We start from the raw sequence: 21163 nt of genomic DNA, 5'->3' as shown, positions 1-21163 counted from the left end.
GGAGACATTCAAGGTCAGTTTGGATGAGTCTCTGAGCAACCTGATCTAGTTGAAGATGTCCCTGCTCATTGCAGGGGGGGTGGATTAGATGACCCTTTAAAGGTTTCTTCCAACTCCAAGTATTCTATGACTCTGTGTTTAAGCATCTACCCAGGAATATCTGATTTTGATCACCTAGCAGCAGTACCACCAGTATATTAAGGCTGAAAAAAGCTGATGTGCTGTAGTAGGCCAAAGTGGTCCTTCAGGAGCTAGTTCATAAGTGGATCAGATGGCTGTATTTTGAGATCAGCAGACACTAGTGTAGGGTGAACTATTGCAAACAAAACCAGCACTGGCTGTGCAAGTTAAATTTGCTGCCCAATGTCTGTCATCATTCTTGGAGAGGAACCTGTTCCCTAGGGGTCCTTTTAGCTGTGGTTATGATGTGGCAATCAAATTGCACTAATTGGTTAGGACATGAAACACCCCTGGGATACCCCAGGTTTCCTTTAACAGAAGGATTGTGTGGGGAAAAGGAAGATTTAGAAGACAGTCATTGCAAAATGGAGTTATGTGGTCTTGGAGATTGCTTTTACCCTCTGATTTTCTCCTGTCGAGGTTGGGATGTTAATAGTCACATTTTCCTATTTTTAATACACTTTTCTCTCCCCTGTTGCTGTGTGAAGTCACATGAATGGTGGGCAACGCTGACGGAGCGGCTGGGGTGGGGGAACTTGAAATTGATGGTACGTGAAGTGCTGCCAGATGCACGGCATGCACAAATGGAAACCTAACAGTCTCCCCTGCTGAGGCTAATATTCAGTATTGCCTTTTATTGCTATGAATAAAGACTTGCCTGATAGAAAGCGAGCTTCAACTTTTCTCGAGACTTTTTCAAGCCTGGCAAGTCCTTGGACCTTATCAACACAAGGTATCCACCCAGATAAAACCTAAAAAGGGCTGTGCGGAGCCTCCCAAGATCCTCATACTGAACAAGACTTCCAAGTTCGGAAAAGGGAGTTTCAGCTCAGAAAGGGACAAATGAGGAGTGTTACTATACCACAGCCCCAGATGCCACTTTGCACCCCCTGCCTACCCAAGCAAGGGGGTACAGGCAGTTCCTGAGGTCCCAAAACTGTAGTATATCAGAGGAAGAATGAGTGAATTGTGGTTGAACAGACTAAGAATGAGATAAACCTCCAATGGTATTGTCATTGACAAATATAGTCACTCAAATACTATATTTGTCTTTGAGTTTAATAATGATGCTAGAGCCCATAGAGGACAAGCGCAGAGAATCATTCTCTTTTAAAAAATGCAAGGTGAGGCCAGTACTGGGGTCAGCGCAAGGTGGGCAGCACCATTTCCCACAGATTCCCCTCAAAATGTTGCAGCTTGAGACGCAGATCCATACCCACCCAAACCATAGCTGTTTTTTTAGTATCCTTGCCACAGTTTCCTAGTCTGAGGGACAGAAGGGACCTATTTGGTTACCTGAAGTCTTCTGTCCTTTCCAACTTCCAAGCTGCAGCAGTCCCACAGTCCCCTTGCTGCATGTGAACATGCGAGTTTTTCTAGTAAACAAGCAAATGTATAAATGGGCATTTTCTGACTCCTTAGGTTGGATTTTCAGTAACTATGTCTTAATCTTAGAATGACTATGACAGAAAAGTAGCATCTGTGACAGCTACTTGAGAAAGAAAACAATGAGCGAGAGCGCAAGCTCTAAGCTTCCTCATGGAGGTCTCCCTTCTGAAGCCTCCCCCCAGGCATAAAAACAATCCCAGTTTGGTAACCAAGACTTTGCAGCTGGTCCTGTCATTGTACAAATGTCTGAATGCAAAGCAGCAGTGTATTTTCTTGGTATGGTTTGTACCTGAATCACTGGCATATCGCCTGCCGGTTCTTTCTTTCTAAGTTGGCCTCCATGGGTTTCCCACCAGTCGATCAGTTATTTCTACACTGTAGTTGTGGAATATGCACCCTGAGCCACCAGGCAAATAGAAATGCCATTTCCTGTTGAGTTTAGCTCAGCTATGATAAGTTTTGACCACAAAAATGACTGCATTCTACATCAAAATAGTAACATTGAGTTTCCTATCTAACCCACAGAAGCCAGGAAGTTCATAACCTATTCTAGGTTAAAGCATAAAAACATAAAAAAGGGGATTAAAAAAAAAAAAAAAGGCACTACAAATACCAGCATCTGAATGTCAGGACAGAATTTCAGTCAAATTGTATTAACAATAATTGGGGTTGGAGGAGAGGGGCAGGAGGATAGCCATCCTAAAATCATGGAATAGCCATTCTAGCCATCGTAGTATAGCCATCCTAAAATCATGGAATAGCCATTCTAGCCATCATAGGATAGCCATCCTAAAATCATGGAATGGTTTGGGTTGGAAAGGACCTCAAAGATCACCTAGTTCAAATCCCCTGCCATGGGCAGGAATGCCTCACAGTAGACCAGGTTGCTCAAGGCCCCGTCCAACCTGACCTTGAACACCTGCAAGGATGGGGCAGACACAGCTTCTCTGGGCAACCTGTGCCAGCACCTCAGCACCCTCACAGTAAAGAACTTCTTAATATCTAATCTAAATATCCCCTCTTTCAGTTTAAAGCCATTCCCCCTTGTCCTGTCACTACTTGCTGTCATGAAGAGCAGCATCTAGCGCCTTAGTCAGGAGATCTCTGGAGTCAGTCACAGTTTTTCTGGTGGGGGGATTGAAGGGGCAAACTCTCTTGAAGCCACAGGATGGTCCAAGTGCTTTGTTTGCTAAACTCTTAACAAGGCATGTTCAACACTTAGCTCCCACTTCTGTTTGTTATTTGTTTGATTTTGACATTTTGTTGTTACAAGAGCTTAGAGAATTTTTTTCTGTCTTTCCAATTCTCTCTGTGGGCCTGTTGACAGTCTTCAGTGCATACACATTTCCATTGTTTTCTCTGCTTAACCACTTAGTCAGATTTGCCCATTTGCGGTTGTTCAACTGGTAACAAAAGTTATAATTTTAATATTATCTTTTTCAACATAGGAAAATGTGATGCAAAACCACAAACATTATTAGGGGGGATTCAGGGACAGGTGTGGTAAATAGGACTGCTTTTTAATCTGGTTTTGAAATGGCCTTCATTTCAGCTGTATCTCCATTCTTGAAGTGTTGCTTCAGAGTATGAATAACCGGGAAGGCAGTAAGTGCTTTCCACTCCCTAATTATAAATAGGGAAAGAAGAAAGCTCACTAGAGCTGAGCAGAAAAAGTATGAGGAAGCAGGGAAAGAAGGAAAAGACAGCCTCTGCCCCTTCTTTCCAGTGTAGGTGGAGATTTCCATGGGGGCAGCCCTTCCAGCTGAGTGCCTCCCACAGGTTTCTGTGGGAGTGCTGACTAGTCTCTGTGCTGATCCTGTGTAGGCATTGCTGTTTGTGTGTTTTGGGATGGGACAGGGCTTAAAGACACCTGTCAGTGCTGTTAGAGATAGTACTGGGTGAATATGTCAGATGATCTTGGAGTAAAACTTTCCCTCCAACCTATACAAGTTGGTTGACCCTGCTGTGAGAGACAGCCTTGACATGCATCTCCCTTGGCTGATGCAGCTGCAGCCACCATCTGATCTGCCTGACATAAAGGAGCAGCTCACCATCACATGAAGCTCCTTCATGCAAAGCTCTGAAGCAAGCACTGAATTCAAATCATAGTGTCCCCAGTGACAACTGGAATATCTCCAGCGGGTGACACTGGGGTTGCAGGAGGTCAATGAGTGTCTTGCCCAGCGATTTTCTGCAAAAGCAAGAACCGTGCTTTCGGACAGGAGCAGAGGCACACAGCATATTGAGAACTGTGACCGCTTTATTGCAGGAAGATGACAGAACTGGCAGGATGACTTTGAGCGTGCCCTGAATTGCTTTGCTGACTGCGAAGAGCTCAGACAGGCCAGGGCGTTAAGTCCCTGGTGTCAGCATGACTTCTCAGCCATGCAGAGCTCTCTATACAGATAATACTCAGGGGAGAACATGTTGGGGAGATCCACATCTTTAATATATTTTACATATTATAGGCATGTGTTTGGGTGTGTTTGCCTTTGTGCATGCATGTTAGGCATAAATGAATTCAACACAAATTTAGGGGAACCTCTAGTAACACACATCCCATATAACATAGCTAAGTGTGTTAGGTAAATACTGTGGGGAAAATACAGGCATATGCCAGATATTATATTGCATTGGACTTGCACATGCTGAAACAAAACCACATACACAACCACATCCATTAGCTAAAACATGCTGGAGAAATCGCTACTTAAGCAACTGATCTTTGGGTGAGAGTGCTGGCTGTGTGCCTACCAGTATAAGACGCAAAGCAAAGAGGGAATAAGCTGCAGAGGTACCAGGGGCGTACACAGTCATACGTTCCTCTTTTTAACCTCAGTAACCTCTTTTCTCCCACTCGTAGCTCACATACCTCCACCCTCACCCTGGCAGCCAATGAGTATGTGAAGTGAAAACCATGTTGGTTAGTTACATGGTTCATGATGACTAATGGAGACTTGGTTGAATAAACTAGTGGGCTTTTTTTTTTCTGCTGGTGGTAAAAGTAAATTAAGAATTACTCATAAGCTACAAGCGGGGACTGCTTGAGCTTAATGTTGCAGAAATGAAATTTATCTGAATGGGTGAGCCAAAATGAAAATGGTCATTTGGAATCAGTTTTAATAAGCAGAATTTAAATCTAAATGGCTGTAAGACAGGTTATGTTAAGTGAGCAACCAGTTGTAATGTGGGTGACTAGTTCTCGGAATGAGAGTAAGCAGGGAGAAATGGACAAACTGGGGAAGAAAAGAATCCATCAACAAAAAGAATTTGTTAAAAAAAATCAGTAAAAAAATTACACAGAGACATAGAATGCTTTTTGCTATGTTACAAACATTCTGGGTGGGCTGTTTAATTAGCATGAGTGAATGTGGATCTGCTTGATTTTCTTTTTTTCCCCAAAACCCTGAGCTTGTTATCAAATGACACGATTTTACGATGTAGAACTTTAGAAGTGCCACATTCGTGAGACTTAGGATAATCTGTGCAGGTTGACAGTGCTTAAAGTTAGCACGCATTGATTGTGATATATGGATGCTAATGGACCAAAATGCTCATTTCAAACTTTAGGTTCTTCATCAGAGTACTTATATTTGCATTTGTCTCTAAAAGAGTGCTTAGTTCCCTGGGAAAACATAGTAATGTGAACATTTGCCTCTAGCTCTTCATAATCAAGTAAAAAACAGTAAGGAAACCCATTCTACTGGGGCCATTAGCTGTGTTCCTTGAAGTCCTATAAATGTTGATGAGCTGTTGTGTACTGATGGAGCATTTCAACTTAAAGCCTTTCTATGAAGGACTTCCTCATGGTATGAAAGTGGGCATATTGATGTATGCAGAGAAAACCTGTTCTTACGGTGTTTCCTGCCTCTCAACAAACAGCTTACAAATAGTGTTCTCTTCTTTGGTCTTCATGTGTTGCTTAGAAGCTGTGAGGGGTGAGGTTAGCCATGTGGAGAAGCGCTCAAGTGCCCCAGCTCTCAGCCAGACTAACCATAACCTCCTAATCCTATCAGCCTTGGCCATCACATCTTCATATTTAGGTGTAAGAAGAGCAAAAGCTTTTGCTATTAAGTCAAAAACTTGTGCTTCTATTTTGTGTAGTGTTTTTAAGAAAAAGAGGTGCTGTAGGGCAGTTTATGGCAGTAGCTTACAGTGAATGACTGTCAGTAGTTGCATGGACATACAGCATCCAACTGAAGAGCTTTGGTGGCCAAACTGGTGTTGGACAGAAAGTGATCTCAAGTTCCGTCCTACCGCTCTGAAGCCTTGCCCTGAAGAGTGTAATGCTGCCTTTAACTGTGTGTTCTTCCACTCTTGAGGCTCAGAGTCACATTTTTGCTGGGGTGATCTGGAAATGCTTAGCGTTTCTGGAAACCAGGCGGTGACAGCGGGGGGCAAGGGACTTGCTGACTCATTTCTGGGTGCCAGGTGTTTACACCAAGTCACATCCAGCTCAGACAGGCGTTTCTATTCCCTAGGAAGGAGGTGGTGCACAGGCAGGAGCTGGTACCGGAGGGTTTAGATTGCAAGGGGGAGAGGAGCTGAACACTTGGCAAGAAGGCTGGTGGTAGATGCAGTTTTGGCATAGCCAGAGTGGTCTGCAAGCAAGGATGGGTTCCATACGTGCTAGACAAAAGGGCTGGAGAGTAGCCAGGGACTCTTCCAAGCAGCAGAGTGTGCTTGTCCTTAGGGGTGAGTGTCTTTGGCACAGGGTTGGAGGGGCCCTGCCACTGTCAGCCTTCTCGTGATTGCCCTGCGGGCCTGGAGGGGGATCTGTTGTGTGTTTTGTTTGTCGTCTTTTGTTTGCAATTTGAAGCAATCCGGCAGAGGGTAATTGTGCTTTTTGTTTCTGACAGCCCTAGCAGAGCATCCTCTGTTGTTCATCAGCTTCGCTAGTGTGCGTGGGAACCTATGGAAGGAGGCTGAGCTGGCCACGGGTCCCTTTGCTCAGCACATCCAAAGCCCAGCAGTGCCTGGACTGATGGGAGTCATGGCGATGGCTGGCCTTGGCCACACTGTCTGCCAAAATGCTGCTCTGCAGCTGGGGCTGGCTCCTTCCCCCCAACCACCTTGTTGTGTGGTCACTAGGGAAGGGCAGGGAGAACCCTGCCAGCCCTGTGGATGAGTGCCAGTTGCCCCAGGAGCTGCGAGGGTGGCAGAGGAGCAGCAAACCAGGGAGGCTGCAGCTCACCACCCCAGCGTTGCCAAACACATCAGACCTACCCGTGGCAGGGGGGTTGGAACTAAATGATCTTAAGGTCCATTTCAACCCAAACCATTCTATGATTCTATACCATGAAATCACAGCTGTGGGAGGTGAAGCTGAGACCCGGCTCTGGGTTACCTTCAGGGTTGAGCCTTTACGATGGACTGCACATCCTTGGGTTTACATACTCTTGCTGGGAGTAACTTTGGGGAAGAAAAGGAAAAAGCCAACACTTCCCATATAGCCCAAATGGAATGCACTGGTGCCCTAGGCCTGCTGTGGGACCACATCATCCTGCTTTGTGCCCATGGGGAGCTCCAGCCCTGCCTGAAATGTGAGGGGTGCTGAGGTCACCACTGATGGCCCAAAACCTACAACTACATGAAAATCATGATCTTCTGAACATCACCTCATCACTGACAAGGAGGAGAGCTGCCAGGCACCATGTGGTTGAAAGCTCGCACTGGATTTGCAATCAGGCAGTTGTAGGGACTGGTCCTGTCTGTACCAGTTGGCAGAGATTCCCATCTTGGGCTCGTGGGAAGTATGCTCACATGCAAGAGGGTTGAAATCAGTCACATCCTGAGAAGTACATGCTGCTTTCCAGTTTGCAAGCAGCAGGGTCCCCTTGGTGGTTTACACCTCTCCGATTAGTTTTAAAAACATTTTGATACACTGCCAGTTGAAAGAGATGTGGTTTCTGTCAGCTTTTTTTAACACCAGGATTTTTCACATATTGTTGTGTAAATGGTTTGCATTTTGGTTTAATGATTTCCCTCCCCCTCCTCCCCACCTTGGTTTTGCCCTGCCTGTTTGGCACAGAACAATACACCTCTCTGCCATGCACCCAGCCCCTGTGGCTTTTACTGTGTTTGAAAGGCATGAGGAGCATTGCTGACCCATCAGTCAAAGGCACACTCAGAAACTACTCTGTTCATGCAGGGACTGTGTGTGTCTGGTCCTTTTCACATCACCTGTTTGCAAAGACCAAATTTAAACTGGATACCCATCGTCTGCAGCACTTGGAAATTTCTTTTGAACTAAATTGTCCTGCCATAGAGCTCACTACTTTTTGTTTTTCTTTTTTCTTTGTGCTAATCTCCAGCCCATTAAAATTAGCTGTGAAGATCTGGGCTACTTGGTCTTTCTGTGTCACTGCTGTAGGATACATTGAGATAACTTTCAGTTTTCCCAATTTTCCTATTGCCTTTTTCTCTGGAGAAAGACTGAGGATGCTCTGTTATTACTTAAAAGCATGTTCTAGTGTGATCTGTGTCACCTTAAAGTGTTAAGACTGGTGCATTTCTAAGAAAGATATCCCTTCTCCGAAGTGCTAATCTAGCATTAAAATTATATAAGTATTAAAAGTAAAAACATGGTAGACTGTAGACTTTCTAATTAAGGTCCTGTTTTGCAGGAATTGGGTGTCTCCCTTCTCGTGTGTCTCCTGTGATGAATGATAGAAATTTTCTAACCTCAGGGTTTAGAGAAATGTATTTTGAATGCAGTTAACCTGCACTACAGTATTACATGCTATTTTGTCATAACTCAGTGATGAGACTGTTGTGTGAACGCAGTAAGCAGGTGTTTATATTACTGGTCAGAGTTTATTGCATGCAATCCTGGGGAAACGTTCTTTTTTTACGTGAGTTTGAAAGGGGGAACAGGCAAATCCATAGCATATAAACCCATCTGGGGCTGTTAAAGAGAAAGCCCCATCTTCTGGTTTACACGTTCCCTGAACTTCAGATCGTTAGGAAACTAGTCTCAGGAAATATCACTGCATTTTCCTCTTCTTATGCACTTTCCTAACAGTCTATGTGATACTGGCTAAATACAGTCTAACCCAGGACAGGCTTTATAATGTTCTCATGTCAATTCTTATTCACAAAACAATCATTAAGCTCTTTGGCTTGTATGGGTATCTGCTTCCATTCATTTCCCAGTGATCCTGTAGTTTGAAAGAATCTGAGATGTGAGGCCAAATAGCCTTTTTTCTTTTCTTTCCTTTTCTTTCTTTACATACAAAAAGCCAAAATATGTATAAGTGGTAATAAAGCGGAATAGATTTGGGGTGAAAAAACATGTGATGCTATTACTTTACTGATAATCTTCCATTCTAGCTGATACAACAGAATCTAATTGCTTCAAATCTACTTGAAAAATACATGGAGGTTTTTGTTTCTAATTTTGTTGTGGAAACAGCCAAACTTCTGGCAAGGTCTGTCTTTTAACTGGTCAGAGACAAAACAAGAAGCAGCACTCTGAACTTCATTGTGTCTATGAGAAAGTGGCACACTGGTTTGGAAACTTTCAAACAGTTTAGGAATATTAAGAATCTACTTTGGTTTAGAATCCTTTAAGCAAGGGATGAATTTAAATTAGAAAGACTGACAATGGGGTTTTTTTTTTACTGGTTTAATTCTGCTTCCACATCTGTTTGGGTCATGTATTGAAGCTTCTGGAAGCTGAAAACACTCTCTAATTTACTTTTTTTTCTCTATGGTTTTGATTCTGGTTTAAGTGCAGATGAAAAAGAAAAAAGACACCAAACCCCAAACCAATAGTTCTGCAAATTTTCCTCAATATAGGGCTTCATATTGACTGAAATAGTTTTGATGTTGTGTTTCTGTTTTCCAAGGCAAATCCTTTACTGGTTTCATTGCCTTTTGAGTCTGAAAGCTTCTGAGAGCAGCTAGTTCCTAGCCCTGAGTTTTGAATAATCCAGATTCTAGTTTAATGCTAGTCCTTCTGTCCTTTCAGTCTGTCATCATGATTCTTTTTGCCTGGATGTGCTTTCTGAGCATCTTTATATCTTTGAGGAGGGACTGGTGATTGAAGATATCCATAGCTCTGAAGAGCTTTTGCAATACCATTAAAGCTTTGTTTTCTTTTGAAAACTTCACTTTGATACAAAAGCAACCTTTTCAGACATAACTGAGGAAACTTCTACTAAGCAGCTCAAAGTGGAGAAGTTGTGGGACCTGGAAAGTTGGCATCTGAAATAACTAAATGCTTGCTATTGTGGAAACACATCACTGTGCTTGGTGCCATCAGAAAGTGCTTTATTTTGTAAGGGAGCTCAGAGGTTGTGAGGGGAAGGTGGGGATGAGCCAAGAATGGTTGGGACCTACCCTGAGAAGTGAGCCCAATGAGAATTATCTCAAAGAGAAAGGAGGGCTGAAATCTTTTGGTTTCCCCTCCATTACTGATCTTCTTCCATTACTACTCTTTTACAGATGTAAGGTTCTTACAAGTTTCAGAATCTTCTATAACGCAATATATTCCTACTGGTTATTGCTGAATAATGAAAGAAAAGGAAAAAGACAAGCTTTCTTAAATCTTAAGTTCTACACCCACTCATAACCTTTTGACTGAAACCAGTAACATAACCTGTGAAAGATCCCGCTGTATGAACCTCCCTCCATGCCACCCCACACACATTGCTGGGGTAGTTCAGTGTCCTGGGTTCAGCTATAGCAGTCATTTTTCTCCTTCTTAGTAGCTGGTGCAGTGCTGTGTTTTTTAACTTTCAGCCTGGGAACAACGCTGATAACACCGATGTTTTTAGTTGTTGCTAAGTAATGTTTATTCCAACCAAGGACTTTCTCAGTCTCATGCTTTGCCAGGGAGCAGGGGAAGCCGGGAGGAAGCAGAGACAGGACACCTGACCCAAACTAGCCAAAGGGGTATTCCATACCACAGCACGTCATGCCCAGTATATAAACCGGGGGGAGTTACCCGGAAGGCCCAGATCACTGCTCGGGTCGGGCTGGGTATCGGTCGGCGGGTGGTGAGCAATTGTATCCTCTCCCCTTGTTATTTCACTAATCATTATTATCATTGGTGGTAGCAGTAGTGGTTTGTATTATACCTTAGTTGCGGGACTGCTCTTATCTCAACCCGTGGGAGTTACATTCTTCCGATTCTCCTCCCCATCCCTCCGGGAGCGGGGGGAGGAAGGGGGGGAGTGAGCGAGCGGCTGTGTGGTTCTGAGTTACCGGCTGGGCTCAAACCACGACATTCAGTTTCTGAACTCTCTGCTGGTAATTGTGTCCAGTCTTCAAACACTTCAGCTTTGTGCTGAGCTTGGGGTTAGAGGTCAAGTTCAGAAATTAGCCTAGAATGGCTGAGAAGCATCTAAAGTGGGGCAAGCTGCACTTCAGCTGCCTAGTTTCTTCTGAAGGAGCAAGTTACAGCAGCATTAGGCTCATTGCACTTCACATTCGCTGCCAGGGATTTAGGATGGACCTCTTCAGCCATTACCTGCAAATTCACAGTTGTTTTTCTCAAGGTTTTGTCAACACACATTTTCAATGTTGCAGAAACTGGTTCAGCATCAGAAGGTTTCCCCATATCTGCTAGTTCCCCTTAGATTAATAGATGTTACATCAGAAGAGCATTAATTTGAAGAGGCTTCTAATATCTGTTTGAACTAGTGCACGTTTTTCAGTATGTTAGAATCATAGAATAGTAAGGGTTGGAAAGGACCTTGAGATCATCTAGTTCCAACCCCCCTGCCATGGACAGGGACACCTCGCACTAAACCATGTCACCCAAGGCTCTGTCCAGCCTGGCCTTGAGCACTGCCAGGGATGGAGCATTCACGACTTCCCTGGGCAACCCATTCCAGTGCCTCACCACCCTCACTGTAAAGAACTTCTTCCTTATATCCAATCTAAACTTTCCCTGTTTAAGTTTGAAGCCATTCCCCCTTGTCCTACCACTACAGTCCCTACTGAAGAGTCCCTCTCCAGCATCCTTATAGGCCCCCTTCAGATACTGGAAGGCTGCTATGAGATCTCCACGCAGCCTTCTCTCCTCCAGGCTGAACAGCGCCAACTCTCTCAGCCTGTCTTCATACGGGAGGTGCTCCAGTCCTCTTATTCTCGTGGCTCTCCTCTGGACTCGCTCCAACAGCTCCATGTCCTTTTCATGTTGAGGACACCAGAACTGTACGCAGTACTCCAAGTGAGGTCTCACGAGAGCAGAGTGTTCTTGATTTAAAGCTTTGAGGAGAAAAACTGAGTATGTTTTCAGTTCATTACCTTCCCTATTGTAAAGAGTATGTGCCTAGACTGAATGAAAGTCACCAGTTTTGCCTATTGCCTGAAAAAAAACAAAGCAAAACCAAAACCTGACTGAAGTGTCCCTTCTTCTCCCAGTCTTTCACCAGTGGTTTCTACCTCCTTGGTTAGCATGTGGGTTGAAGCAGGATTTGGCACAACCAAGGGAGCAGAAACTTCTGCTGCAGCAGTGGGATTTGCCTCCACCAGCCCAGCTGGGGCTGGAGTAGCAATCTCCTCCATGGGCAGATCTGATTTAGACTTCATGCTCCACCCCAGTTCTACCCAGGGGACAGAGAGGAGTGTGTGGCCAGAGGGCTCTTAAAACTGTGATAAATGAGCAAAAGAAGCATACTATGAAAAGTGGACATTGGTAATCCAGTCTTGTTTAGTGGGTATTTTCCCAAAAGCACCTTCCCTCAGCTCTTAGCTGTAGCATTGTGTTGTGTCTTTTGCAAACTAAATTAAAGAGCCCTCTGCTGCTAAAATCTCATTGACAAGGTGCTTAAGCTACTGGAGTGTATTGAGTATAATAAGGTCAATTTGTCTAGCTAAAGTAATATGCCTCCCTGCCGAGACTCAAGTCAGAATAAAGGCTTTAAAAGCTTTGTCGTGACTCCAGTTGAGGAGGGTAAATAACATTTACCGTGCAAGGAGAATTTCTATCATTTGCATATGAGATCTTCCTGATGTATCCGCCTATAAAAAAACAAGACTCCTCCAGTGTGGTTACCACTTCCAGGTTTAGACCAAGCTTCAGAAGAACTGAGAGAAGACCTGGCTGCATGGGTAGGTGTGTGGGAACCAGCTGTTGATCTACATGTCATATCTGTCTCTAGACCCTGGCCACTTTTCTATTGGGTTTTGCTTTCTTTTTCTCTAGGTTGTGCATCCTTGCAACAGAATGGCTTCAAACAACTGTGAAATAACTTCTATGAAAACTCTGAGAGCATAACACAGGGGTCAGTTTTGGGTTGTGTTTTCATAAATGTGAACCAATTAAAGTAACACCATCAGCCTAGAGTTTAGCTCTGCTGTGGCCTTATTCCAGCTTGCCAGTGCTGATGGGCAATGAATTTGCCTTTCATAGTCCTTTCATTTACTTAGGGCCAGGCTTCTGTGCCTCTTGGGCTTTAGCTATGCCGCCAGAGTTCAGAAGCACAGTCATGACAAAATAGCCTAAACTAAGCGCTGTTGTGGTGACCCAGGTCACAGATCTGCTGCCTCTGAAACATAGCAGTTGGTATCCTCACCTAAGGCAAAATAAAGGAAAACCTGCCTCCTGCTAACATGGGTGCTTAAGGCAAAAGCATTTATCCTGAAACAGAGACAAAAGCAAAAACCATTCCCAATAACATCTCCCCAGAGAACTTGTCTGTATCTGTTGAGGCTCAGGGGCTGCTGCTATGAGGCAGATACCAAGGAAAGCACCTAAGGTGGAGCACCCAGACTGCTTCACGTCTGCTGGGGGCTGTCGGACTGCTTTAGCTGTGTTAGTAACACATTACAGTTTAAAGCTTTTTGCTTGTGCTTTTAAAATGTCATATCTGAAATCCTCTTCATGCTCATTGGAAGCAACCTCTGTGGTTTCAATCGACAATAGTTATGCCAGGTTTTGAGATTACTGTATTTTATCTCTATATCTGTACTTCTGTCATTGCTGCTGTTCTTCAGTACCTCTGGGACTATACACAGAAGAGATGGAGGGGAGAATCTGACAGCAGTATTTCACCAGGACATGTGAAAACAGTTAAATACATCTCAAGAAATATTTATCCTATTATCCAAGACAATGTGAGAGTTGCAAACAAAGTTAAGTCCATGGAAGTAGTATTAATACCCAATTCCTAGAAATACAACTAGCATCAATAAAGATGAGGCATGGACAAGAGAGCTGTATGCGGGTATCCGATGGATGTGAACCAAGCTGTGCAGGGCAGGAGGTTATGGGGAGGGAGTCCAAAGGAAGCTTCTTGACATTGCTTACAAGCCCAGTAAGGTAGTGTCCTGAATGGTGTCAGCCTTCACATCCCTCTTCTGTATCTTTTGCATGACAGGATAAATTGTTTAGAATGGTACAAAAGCCACAGCTGTGATTCTGTGGCAGGTTTGAAGAGACAGCCCAAGGATGGATGTTTTCAGGTGTGTCATCTCAGTAGTGATTTCTCCTCTCAAGTGTTGCTGAGTGATGATTCAGTCTGCCTTATCCACTCCAATACTACTAAATGATGTAGGAGCACTGCAAACAGTAAAACAAAGTCCAGAGTAGAAGAAAACCCAGGAATACCTTAAATTGGGTGCTTTTCTGTTTTCTTTTTTTTTTCCTGTTATTAGGTCTAACTGATTATTCTTAGACACAAAAATGCAACATGCCTTTGCATTTAAAACCCAGTTAAAACTGTGGTTGTGACCATGGGTTTCCAAGAACACAGAGAAACATTTTGTACCATGCAGTTAACTTTTCAAACAATGGGAGAGGCACCTCCCAAAAAAGAGAAGTCTTAGCATCAACATGCCTAATTCCTCTGATTCCTGTAAGAAATCTGTAAAAAGCAATAGCAGTTAGGAAGTTGATTGGATCTGGTATGCCTTCAGGATAAACCTGAGGCCACTGATGGCTTGATTGAGTGGCTCCATCACTGTACATCAGTGGTGTTTGGACAATGTATTTTGCTTTTGCCTTTTGAGTCATGCCTAAGTTGATTTTGTGATACCTTCTCACAATGTAGACAGTGGGGAGCCTGAGAAATTGAGGAACCTTCCAGCCTTGTCCTTCATTCCACTTTTCTGTACAGGCATTTAATGGCCACCTCCCCCGGTACAAGCAATGGTTTGTGGATGAACCTTGAAACCATTCCCTATTTAGCTCTGGAAAGACTTTAGAGGAATGAGGAGATAAGAAGAACACAAGAATGAAGCTATTACATCTTATATATGGCAATTAAAACTTTCCAGCTATGTAAGTATATAAAGCAGATTTTCTTGAGACAGCTCAGTGTTCCTACTTCTCCTAATGAGAAGAAATGTGTCCAGTTTGCCATTTCCCTCAACGTTTCATTGAATGTTCCCATGCAAAAACCAGGAGGGTGGTATTTCCTCTCACATGCACAGAGGGGAGTGAGAGCCTCCAGACCTGCTGAGAGCCTAAGGTGTCTGGATTCGAGCCCTTCTTTCAGAAGAAAATAATTATGGCAAGAGGAGGCTGAGCAATCCTCACATCCTTAGCACTTAGTCTGCACAATGCTGAACATAGGGAAAGTCAGCTGTGCATTCACTGGTGCATTCAGACTTCTAGGATATGCAAAAATCATGTCTAACAACCTTCAGAACAGAAGCATAGCAGCTATTTTGGGTTGGGAACATTATGCTGCTGTTACTTTTGTGTGGTGCAAACAGGTATCCGTATCCTGAGAGAGGAATCATTGTGTTCAGAAGGTATTTATTTTTTACTGTGAGAATCTTTAAACATGCAGTGTTTATTTATCCTTTTAAACTTCATTTCTCCTTCCCAGCTAAAAATTGTCCATGTGGCATTGTCATTTAGTACTTCCAACAGTGTTGGTAATACAGTACGTCTGTCCTGAACAAGATTATAATTTGGTTTCACACCTCAGTCACCTCTTACATCTGTAACAATAACAAAATCACAAACTGTGGGCAGAATACAAATGTATTTATATTTTCTAACCATACAAGATGTTTCAGGGATTCCTAAAATCCCAGCATTAGAGCAAGACCCCTGTCAAGAGATAAGGCACCCATCTTGAATTAATTCTGATCTAATCAAATCTGATTTGATCTGATCTAATCTCTGTCCAGCCAGTAGGAGTTTGTTATGCTATCTGCAGACGTGATGCTCAGACAATGGCTTGGGAAGTTACTCCCTGCTTTAGACATGTGTCTTGATAGCTTTTTGTGCTGGTTAGTCCTCAATTTCTGGTGTCAGGGATTACACCATGGAAAGGTTGGCAGATTGCTCTGACAGTGGTATGAAGAAGTTACATCATGCCTAGAAGCAGCGGGTTTGGTTCTTTTAGGTGATCCGCTCCTCTGCAGAGAGCAAAAGTAATTTTAACAATAACAGCTAGGCTGGTCTAAGGAAATAGCAAGGCAATACCTGTTACTGGCTCAAATGGTAGTCAGAAAAACAGGGGATAAGCTTTTGGACATGTCTTTTAATTATTTTTTTGAGCCTGTTATTGCCAGCTGTCTTAATTAGTCTAGTAAAAATCACGACTCAGACCTGCATAGCTATCCTTGCTCACAGTAGCTGTGGCTGTTGCAATCTTCCAGGGTTTCTCCATTTCCTCATCTCTTCAGAGTTAACAAATCACTGGGAGATATGTCAACTCACTGGAGGTGTATGACAAACCTGCAGGGCCACCATCTTCATGGTCAAAGTGGAGCAGGTTCTGGTTATATGCCATGTGGAAATCATGACATGTACCACCCGTATGCTGCAAGGCTGCTGGAGGCATCCTGAGGACCTGCATTTCCTACTGGTCTTCCACTTTGCTGTGGCAAAGCACAGAAACAACTTGCTTATCACCATTTCAGCTGATTTATAGCTAAGCGTATGTGTAAATGCTTTTCTGAACTGTTCTTTGTGAAGACCGTTTGCTGACCTGACCCTATAGAGTCCTAATCCTTCTGTGCAATAACCTAAGCGAAGATCTTCAGTGCATGTTGCGTTCTGTGCAGACGCCTTGACTGTGTCCATCTGAGTCAAAACACAGCGGCAGGGAAAATCCCTGCGACGAGAACTCGGTCATCTGTGCTGGTACCCAGTCCAAGCAGGCAGCAGCCCTCCCAGTGGGTTGCAGGCAGTGCTTGGGAGCCAGCGTGGGCTGTTCCCAGTGACCAGACCGGAGGCAGCCACATGGTTTTGGAAGAGAAGAGTAGCCGGTAGCGTAGATGCAGGCCATACTGTGCTGCCTGGCCTCGGTGGCCAAGAGCAGTCCCCAGCATGTTTAATTTAAAGCTGTACAGGTGCAGGTTTAATTTAAAGCTGTACAGGTACAGTTTTAAGGCTGAAATGCCTTTGGTTGACAGTGGGATGGTGAATAGCTTCTCGTGCCAAATATTTATGGGTATTTAATATACACTTTGGGCACATGCTGTGACCAGGGAAGATTGCCTGCTGATGTTGTGTGAGTGCTCCTGATTCCTGCAGGGCTGTGGTGCGGTATGAGCATGACAGAGGAGAATCACAAGTGTAAAGTGCTTTAAGATCACACTCCAGCAACTCTTACCAGAAAAATACTCTTGATTAGAAGTGTGATTTTTTTTTTTTTTTTTTTTAAGAGCATTTCTATACTACCAAAACCCCTTTGTGGATGCAGTTATGCTAAGGGAAAAGTAAAAGCTTAGACCAGCATAGCTTGCTTAGTTTGGGGTATGTGTGTAAGCTGTGCTGGCAAATGCCTGGTACTGTAGGTAGAAGCAGCTCTTCGTGTGAAGGGCACAGGTACGCTGGCCAATGTTGCCTGGCATTCTTCTTCTAGCACAGATTTATCCTCTCTTTGCTGGACTACTGAATTTTCCATTATAAACCATTTTTATACGAATTTCCGTGTGTGGTTGTAAGGAGTTGTCTGTTCCCAAAGTGGTGTCAGTTCCAGTGACCCTCCCTGCCAATCCAGTGATGGGTATGGTCTGAGCACAAGGAGGTGCTGAGGGCTGCTGCCTTTCTCCCCATACCTCATGACCACTGCAGCTTTGGCCACATGGCAGCATCCCTTTTCCCTGAGTGGATAGGATCAAGTCCCTCACTAGGCCTTGCCCCACGGGGTCATTTACTCTGAGTTTGCTTTGCAGCAAAATTGCATTGCTTAATTTTTCACTCTAAACTCAGGTATAACAGTTATTCTGAGATCAGGCTGGAGCGAAGACAGAAGTAAATAAAATTAAGAGTTCTTTAATTAAATAAATAGGGGCCTATGACCTGATTTTGGAGCTACATGAGTGTTTGAATTAAAAGAATGGTGTGAATTACTGACTTGGTGAAGCTAGTTCAGTTAGCATTTGCTCACATAGCCTTAGCTGCAAAGGCTGGAAAAACACTCGTTATGCTGGATTTTCAGTTATTTCACCAAAGAACAACTTTTTCATTTGTGGTAAATGCTAATGGGGGGCTGATATAGAAGTTTCTCCGAAGTGCTGATAACGTGCTACACCCTCTGGGTCAGACCAAAGCTCCATCCAGGCCAGTTTTCCATCTTCCAGCAGCAGATGCTCAGGGAAAGGATATGAGACCAGGGAAAGCCTGTATTGATCCTTTCTCATAGGACTTCCTCAACCTCAACAAATTGTGTTTCAGCCCCACTCCTAAGCTCAGCGCAGGGCCTTGGTATTTGTATTTGGATGGGTATAGTGTTGTTCAGAAATGGTCCAAAAATTGGATCAGAGTCTCCTTTTAATAATATTCAAATTAGAAACATTTTTGAAAGTTTAAACTTTTTTTTTTTTAAATCCCAGTAAGACAGTTTGCTGCTCTCAGCCAACTGCCTTCTGAATTAGTCTAGTTGGACTTTAGAGCTGAGTATAAGTAAAAGTTACGGTTCACTGTGAGACCATTTCCAAGGAGATGTGTCGTTAAGGGCTATGCCCTATCCCACATGTAAGAATGTTTTATCTGCCAGTCTTCCTAATACAGTGCTGTATGTTGAGGGAAGAAAAATTGCAGAAAGGAAGTAGGAAGGGGAGGGGGAAATAAAGGAATAGGCTAGAGACAGGAGAAGAAAACAGAAGAGGCGGATCTTGAGGATATTTAAAAGCAATTAAATAGAGTAGGAAAGTAGAAATAATGGTAAAATTCCTTTCATCTAAGTGCTAGGACACAGCTCGTCCTTACCTCTACTGCAGGGTGCTGCTGAAAGGGAAGGCCTCTTTCCCACACCCTGTCGCAGATGAATGCATTGGATGGGGTCTCCAGCAGCCACAGGACTGCTAGATCCCCTGCACGGGGTGAAGGGGGCATAGGGGCAGGAGTTTTGGCAGCTCTTGGGTCAGCTTAGCTGCAGCATCAAACTGCATCTTAGATGTTTAGAGACAAGTGAAAGTCAAATAGAGTGTCTTTGCAGCCAGTGGAGATATGCTTCTCATGGGGGAGTGAAATCTCACCTGCCTCCCATGGCTATGAAGAAAGCTTAGAAGTCTCATTAAGATACCTAACACCAAATAAATGAATCCTCCTTCTTCTCCATGGAAATCCTGTGTGCAATGGAAGAACTCGTTCTGGAAGTATACTGTATGTAGTATAAGAAAAAGACAAATCGAGAGAGACAAGATGACTGATGCCATATTCAGTTATGGATTACACAGGGTTTACTATGCAAGCATCATGATTCTGTCTATGTATATGCCTCTGATATTAGCAATAGAAACTCATACATATCTGATATGAAGCACATGGGGCATAAAACTCTTCTGTAAGCAAATTTGTCAGTGTTTGGATCCTGCATTAATGATGCTGTAGGACTACCAGTAGGTAGGTGGTCCCAGGAAGAAATATAACCTGACCATTATATTTTCCATTTCCAAAAGGGTGAATTGATACCTCAGTGCCAATACACCACGGCTTGTAAGCAGGCAAATGTCTACTGCACATGCAGGAGATAGGGCGCAGTGGGGAACTGCGATGCTGGCACTTAGTGGATTGATTGCATGCCAACCTCTTCCCAGTGGACTTTGCAAGTCCATCAAGGTCAAAGGTAAGAAGAGAGAGGATTTTGCACCCTCCTGAGAGGCTGAGAGAGCAAAATGCAGCTACACAAATGCTTTTCTCCTCTGCAGTAGACATGTTGCATGAAAAGAGTCTCAAGAGCAAAGGGTGATGGGGGCATTTATCTGCCCCATGTGAAACGTAGTGTAACAGAACGCTTCAGAGAAGACTAGTTGGAAGGGCTTGGGCGGAATTCTTTTTCTAATGCTCTCTGTATGAGAGAGAACGACTGGTCTATGTCCTGCTCACAGAAAGACACTCCTCACCTTGGAGAATTCGCAGTCTGACAGCAGCACAAGAAGCTCTGAATGGAGATCTAGGTACACCAACCAGTCAGAAACGGTAGGGCATTTCTGCTCTGTGGTCTGGCTGCCTACTCATCTGTGGGTTGGAAATGAAATTGTTGCTCTTTGCTGTAGCTTTGTGGAAACGCATCTTGTCAAAGCACAGAGTTAACAATGGTAAGAGTGAATTCTAGCGGTTTAATTAACCTGGTCACACTCATGTGGAATGAAAGGCACGAATCTCAGCAGCAAGAGGGTTACAAGCCCCAGGGCAGGCAGTGACATGCCTGTTGTGTGGTGGTCTCAAATCTGGGCTGGATGTGTCTCTGGTATTTAATGTGGCTTAACTGTTCCATTGCCCTGGGCATGGGGAGGGAAGATGACTCTTGAACAACAGTTATTGCCTTTACATAAAATTCTGTCCATAGAATCTGTCAATGAAATTGCAAATTAGAGAAGGCATAGCTACAGCCCTATTCCAAAGAAGGCTGCATGTCTGTGAGTAAGTCATATAGAGCACTAAATTTGCTGCACAAGCACCTACAAGGCAAGGCTGCAGCACTGCAAGGCCGGCGAGCTGTGCTTGCTTTCACCTCTTCTGGTCATAATCCTCTAAGATCTGATTCTTCTGCTTTCGCACTCTGCGTAGTCATTAACATGGCTTCCAAGAGTTTGGTTAGTGGGTGCAAAATACTACCAATTAGTAAGGCAACATTTTACCACCACTTCACACCACTGGAAAATGAGAGTGTAGGCTATGGAGCAGCAAAGTACCAAGCCCCAAGTATTCACTTCATTAGAGAATCAGTTGCTGTGTGAATGGGAGATAACAAGGGCAAATCCATCCATGCTAGAATTACACAGGTTGGCTGAGAGTTTAATGGAAAAGGAGAGCAATAGAATAGAAAATTGTTAGATCAATATGCAGTGCCAGTGGATTTGGAGCAGTGAGTGAATTTTACTTCCCATTTTCCTGCCTCTATGTGAAACTTCAAGCAACACTCTGCCCTAATGTGTTTAAAATAATTTGTGTAAATATATAATATATGCACATACAAACACATATGGTTATGTAGGTAGTGTAAATAGATATTTGGAGATTACACTGTTCTCAATATGTTTTCCAGGGTAATTCTGTTTGGAAGAAAAACTATTTTGCCCTTTCATGTGGATTCTCAAGCTCTTTGCATGTGTCTTGCCTGTGGAAGGTAGGTACTTAATTTTTTTTCCCTAGTTTGGTTTTGGGTGATGGTGAGTTTTTTTAGGTCTGCTTTGCTGTAGGCCCTGAAAACACTAATAAATACTGTGGCAG

General features: G+C 43.7%; 1 protein-coding gene across 1 annotated transcript in view; it reads left to right on the top strand.

Annotated features, from left to right (window-relative positions):
* The first annotated feature begins 20997 nt into the window (after window positions 1–20997).
* Window positions 20998–21163, top strand: part of EOMES (eomesodermin) — a 38591-nt gene continuing 38425 nt past the window's right edge. Inside the window, exon 1 of the mRNA XM_030512436.1 lies at window positions 20998–21059. Coding sequence (XP_030368296.1) covers window positions 21040–21059 — 20 coding nt within the window. The 5' untranslated portion in view covers window positions 20998–21039. The remainder of the gene's footprint in view (window positions 21060–21163) is intronic.

The sequence above is a fragment of the Strigops habroptila genome, chromosome 1 (genome assembly GCF_004027225.2).
Source record: "Strigops habroptila isolate Jane chromosome 1, bStrHab1.2.pri, whole genome shotgun sequence".
Taxonomy (NCBI): Eukaryota; Metazoa; Chordata; class Aves; order Psittaciformes; family Psittacidae; genus Strigops; species Strigops habroptila.
Note: the sequence above shows the minus strand (reverse complement) of the source record. Positions and strands in the feature narration are given on the sequence as shown.